Genomic DNA, 5675 nt, shown 5'->3' on the forward strand with positions numbered 1-5675 from the left:
AGACATTCATTCCTCAGCAGCTGTGAAGAAAGGAACTGTAACCCCTGCAGTACCTCATCAGTTGTGTCAACTGCAGTAGCCCCTTCCATAGCTCCCACCATCATTCTGCCATCATCTAACCCAGGCAGGAATTACAAATGTAATGCTTGGCTCCCATGCTGACTTCCTTTACAACAGCAAAAAGGTAGTTTTAGGGGAGGACCTACTTCAGTTAAAGATATTCCCAAAGTTTTAGTCCATGCAGTTTCTGTGGTTATATTATTGCTGCTTCCCAGTCACTTGTATCCTTACTCCTTCTCTCTTAAGATGTAATCCCCCCGCTGCAATTTTCACTAAAATTTTTGGCCACTTCACTGTTATGCAACTGATTCTTTTCACCTTTAATTCCAATACAAAAATCTTTAAAAAGCAAGCATAAAATGGCCATGAGTTCTCCATGTGCTTTGCTATTCCATATTGAACACTGGGTACACAGGCAAGGAAAGGAACAAAGTCTATTACAAGAGATCACCAATGGTATGATACATTTAATAAATGAACTGGGTTCCGTACACCAGAACAGAACAGTGTGTACATAATGAAGTGGAAAGTAAAAACACTACCTTTCTTGCTAGTTATTTTTTCCCTACAGTATACCAAGTTATACAATATATTTATAGGTTACTTCCAAAATGTTTTAAACATCTAAATTTTGCATTCCCTTGCAATAAAAAAATTACATATTAATTACTCTGGAAAGTTTCTGAATTCTGTTTAGCAGCAAATCTCCTTTCTTGATGGTTTCTTGGTACTGCCAATTCTTGCTATCAGGCCTAGGAATCATGGGGGAAAAAAAGGGGTTAGAAATAAGAATATGACTTATACCAAAGCACTAAACATTTCTGTAGTCAATGTCAGCAAAATATATAGAATTCAACTGGTTTCTCAAAAACAACTTACAGGAATTGCTACATACCTGTTAGTTTCTACAATCTCRTTTACTTTGTCTATTTTGCAGTGCAATCGCCCAGCTGCAATAAATCTTGAAAGCTCCCTAAATACAGGAAAAAAAAATTGGTTAAAGCCTGTTTCACCAAGGACTCATAGACCTAAGAGCACTGAAACTGCTGCTACACCACACTGTATTTCTGAAGCAACAGCCTATGGAGCTTCATAAGGTGTCTTTTGCATCCTCATCTTATTTAGGGTTGGACATCACTCCAAGAATAATCATTTTAATGACCTGAACACAAAACCTCTTAGTTGTTTCTTCTCAGGCCAAACTGTGTACTTGAGTTAGTGAAACTTATCACTGAGTTTTACATCAACAACTCTTCAGATCCAAAGGCAGCAGTCTGTCTGGAATTTATGCTGAGGTAAATACTTTTCTAATTAATTGACTAGCATGAAGATATCTCAACAATATTTACTTTTTTAAGTCCTTTTTTAAAACTTTATTATTATTATTATTTTGTTTAAACAACTGGTGGTCTACAGTAGTGATGGCAGAAGAAAAAATATTTAAAAGGTATAAAGGGACATCTTTATGAACTTTAAAAGCCAAAGAACTTACTGATCTATGAATTCTACACTGACTCCAAAGGCTTCTGCCATGTACCCTAAYGTCAAGGACCGGTAGGACTCGAGGAGCTGGCTATAGGCGTGGATTCGCATTTCCCGCACGTAATATCGGTAGTGAGGTGCAAACAGCCAGTCTTTCTTCATCTCCTGCTCTACAATAGCTGAAAGGACCAAAAAGAAAAAAAATCAGTAATTTCTAAGAAATATCAAATATCAGTTATATAAATAAAACACATGGCACCAGTTAATAAGAAATAGATGTGACTGTAACTACATTGAATTCTTGCACTCCTCAGGGTATGAATGGGATTCTGCACTAAAGAGAAGTAAATTCGTGTAATCTGTATCAGTTCTGGAACCAGGAGCAGTAAGAGCATGCACACAATATTGTGGCAGAGCAAATGAGAGCCTGTAATCAGCATAGAATCCTTTCAGGGGATAGAGGGACCACCTCGCAGAAGGCAAGAGCTGGATCTGACGCCCACAGGAGTACCCTGGAGCTGGGTAACAAGAAGAACTTGGCATGTAACTACCTGAAGAAACATTGTTACCCAAAACTGCATAAAGACTTAAAATTAATGTGCTGCTACTAGGTCTTGAATTAGAAACAAGGATTTCCAGACACTGAAGTGATTTTTGTTTCCCCCCAACAGTGTCAGTTCTCAGGCCGGGATGAGGCCGGCAATAGGAAAAATGCCCTTCAACTCAGTCTCATCAAGCCCAGTCTTTCACAAAATCAAGGGTTATTTCTTGCTTTGTCTAAATATCTTATTTTCTTATATTCTAAATCTCACAGAACAAAAACAAGCAGTCTGAGAATTGGCAAGAAGGAGGGTTTTCTGAAAAGCTTTTCTTTGGTGTACCCCTTTTACACAGAAACCAGAGTAGAAAGCCAATGGGAACAACATTGAAAAATTTCTGTGTAATGTCTTGTACAGGTTGAGATTTGAGGACCTTYAGACTACAAGTCCTATAACTTCTTATGAAAATAAAACCTTTAAACACTTCCCAAATCTGACCCTTCAGGTCAAATGGTGTTTCACACCTTCAAACTGCTTTTCCACGCACTAGTATGTGACCTTTCACAAGGCTCATTGGATGAGAAATTTGTCTTTGTTTAAAAAAACACAGCAGAAAATTTTAGGCCACTGTAAAAAAACAGTCTGTATAGTTTGGTTTTTTCCACAAATAGGTCTAATTCTAGACTGTAGCTACCCCACAGAAGTCRTGTATGATCTGAAACAAGTAACTGGAACACCTGAAACAGTGTTGTGGGACATAAGCCAGCCTTACCTAGCGACTGGAAAAAGGCTGAGTAACGACATTCATAAAGAGAGAAGAGATACTGCCGTACAGCTGGCAAACTGTGCAAGGCTTCCAGGATCTCTGCTCCTTTGATCACCTGAAAGCAAACACACATTTAACCACCATCCCTTTCAGCCTCCAGATGAACAGTTTAAGGAAAGTGCACCAGTGTTTCCACCTGCTTTCCTTACCTTCTCTCTCAGGTCAGGCCTGTCCAGGGCAATCATGCTGACATAGACAGTGTATGTTACAAAGGTTTTGTAATCCATCAGTTCRTAGGATGTAAACGTGGAAACTGTATCAAGGAAGAGTTCTGCTGCTTGTTTAAAGTCTCGAATGGCTACACAGTAAAGGCCCTGGTACACCTTGAGACGGTTTCTCCTGTCCCAGTCTCCTCCTTCTTCTATTAGACTTAAAACAGAACAAAGAACATTTACTTATGTAAATGTGCCATGAAATAAGTTATATGAARCAAGTACAAATCAACTGATACCATGAGATTAAGAGGAAGAATAAGGTTATGTTACAGCTTGTTCAAACAGCCCAGGCTTTGTACACCTGTTGGTGTAGAAAGTGGCTTCCTTAGGACAGGAGAGTCCAGAGGCTTTTCCACAGTGCAAGTTTCAGCTGAAAGGAAAAGCTTACAGCCTCTTCAGTTGTGACAACAGTCTCTGTGGATGTGCAGGTAAATACTACTGTCAGCCTGAAATGAGGAACAGATCTCCACTGCCTTTGCTGCTAAAATCAAAGCYGTCCAACTAGCAGCACAGAAAGTTACAACTAGCAGCAGTTACAAGTTGCCACGTATTAAGGATCATATTAGCCCAAAATTGGTGTGGCTGCAAAAAGGGCATGGGCGAGACAAAACTGCTAAGAAGGCAACACAAAATATAAGGAATACAGAAAGTGGGAACTGCCTCTGMCTTGGTGTCTCATGGCAGCAGCAGGGACTGAACCAGTTTGCTACAGGAACTGCTGAGGTTCAAAACACTGGGAGCACAGAGACACTGAAGGTAGCAGTGGGAACATGGGAAGGACAGTGGCACCAAAGCTCACAGCRCTGCTCTTGCTTCTAGAGGAAAAGCTCCCTCTTTCCAGAGCCAGCTGGGTGCCACTGGCAGCAGCTGGACTCAGCTGGYAGTGGCACAGCCCAGTCACATCCAAAGTGGGAGCAGGAGCTGGGCTACAAATACAAACTCAGCCAGTTGTTAGAAAACAGCTACCACAAAATCTTAACCTGTCTTTTCTCTTCCCCCTCAAAGAAATCCAGGAGTAGGAAGTGCCCTAGTAAGGCAACACCCATCACTGATTCACAACCAGTCTGTTCTTCCTGGACAGAAAGGTATTTATCTTCTATTTCTTTTGTTACAGCTTGTTTCAAAAGTGCTTTAGTGGATGCAGACAACCCTAGCAGTACCTTTTTGCCTTTTCAATGTTCCGTGTGATGAGGTCGTTGTCCATATAAAACAAGCCAATCCTTAGCAGGTAGAACACGATATCCAGACGATGTCCCAGGGCCACAGTTTTGTCGTAAGTCTTGCGGAATGCAGTCAGAGCTCCCTCCTGGCAAAACAGTGTTTTCTACTGTAAGAATGTTAAAAACACCCAGAACATTTACAAAATACCTGCTGTAAGAACACACCTGTTGTAAGTCTCCTGCTGGTGCTTGTGACTTTCACATTAAGCATTCTGAATAATCTTAAAGAATGAAAGTTTAAATCAAGTTAAAAAATCATATTCCTCATGCATATTTTAAATGTAAAGAAAAATCGACTGTGAAAATCGACTGTAACCTGAAATTCGGCTGCATGATGTAAAAACCTTGGAAAAGTCTAAAGGTATAGGGAAAATGAAAAATGGTATCTGCAAACTTTTTCCCTTGTCAAAAAAAAAAAAGAATGTTTTCTTTTGAGGGCTGTTTCTTTTCTAGATAATTTAGAGTCCAGTAAGACCCTCCCCTACCTGCCATCCATGTGTGAGATGTGCACAGAGAAAACGCTCTGCAAGTCCCCCAGCACTCACTGGGACCTGGCCAGCTAACAGGGTTCCCATGCAGTGTTTTCTACGAGTCCATAAAGCCTGTGCTGTCACCAACCTTGTCCCCAATCCTGCACAGGTACTCAGCCTTGGCCATCATTGCATCCCGGATTTCGCTCTCCCCCAAGATCTTTTCTGCATCCTCCAACTCGTTGTCAAGACGTTTCAGTTCCTCCTCGTTGGCTTTCTTCATTTTGTTCAGCAGATCCGTGTCCATCTGCCACTCCAGAGACTTGCACAGGGCTTCRTAGTATGGAGCCATGTCTGAAAGAGAAGCAGGAAGGGTTCTGCTGTTTACTGCTGCAACGAGTGTGTGTGTTCCCAGAACAACAGGACTGCCAATGCCAGAAGCATCCCTTCTGTGACCTGCTGAATCCAGACACAGCACAGCCACTGTTTCTGCAGGCCTTGCCCCTCACGCTTCCTTTCCCTGATCCTTTTCCATCACTGCTCCTATTTGCACTTTCCCTCACCTCGAGTTCTGGACACTAYAGTATCAGAAGGACATCAGAGAGTATCCAAATAAGGGACATGAAGATTGTGAAAGGTCTGGAGGGGTTGTACAAGGAGTAGCTGGGGTCAGTGGGTGTGTTCAGCCTGGGCGAGACTGAGAGGAGACATCTAAGCTGTCTAAAACTTCCTCTGGAGACCACTGACAGGACACCAGTAAACAGCATAGAGCTGTGTCAGGGGAGGTTTAGATTGGATAACAGGAAAAGGTTCTTCACCCAGAGGGTGGTTGGGCACTGGAACAGGCTCCCCAAGGCAGTGGG

At 41.8% G+C, this 5675-nt stretch overlaps 1 protein-coding gene across 1 annotated transcript; it reads right to left on the reverse strand.

Annotated features, from left to right (window-relative positions):
• Window positions 1-497: 497 nt before the first annotated feature.
• PSMD6 (proteasome 26S subunit, non-ATPase 6) lies at window positions 498-5197 on the reverse strand. Its single transcript, XM_057375319.1, has 7 exons — window positions 4961-5197; window positions 4283-4428; window positions 3057-3276; window positions 2854-2962; window positions 1553-1721; window positions 956-1033; window positions 498-812 (listed from the first exon to the last, which is right to left on the reverse strand). Exons 1-7 carry the CDS (start codon window positions 5162-5164, stop codon window positions 716-718), a joined length of 1023 nt encoding a protein of 340 aa, XP_057231302.1. The 5' UTR covers window positions 5165-5197; the 3' UTR covers window positions 498-715.
• Between the last annotated feature and the right edge of the window lie 478 nt (window positions 5198-5675).

Source organism: Malurus melanocephalus, unplaced genomic scaffold, assembly GCF_030028575.1.
Source record: "Malurus melanocephalus ecotype Western Australia unplaced genomic scaffold, MMel_1.1 scaffold_245, whole genome shotgun sequence".
In the NCBI taxonomy this organism is placed as follows: Eukaryota; Metazoa; Chordata; class Aves; order Passeriformes; family Maluridae; genus Malurus; species Malurus melanocephalus.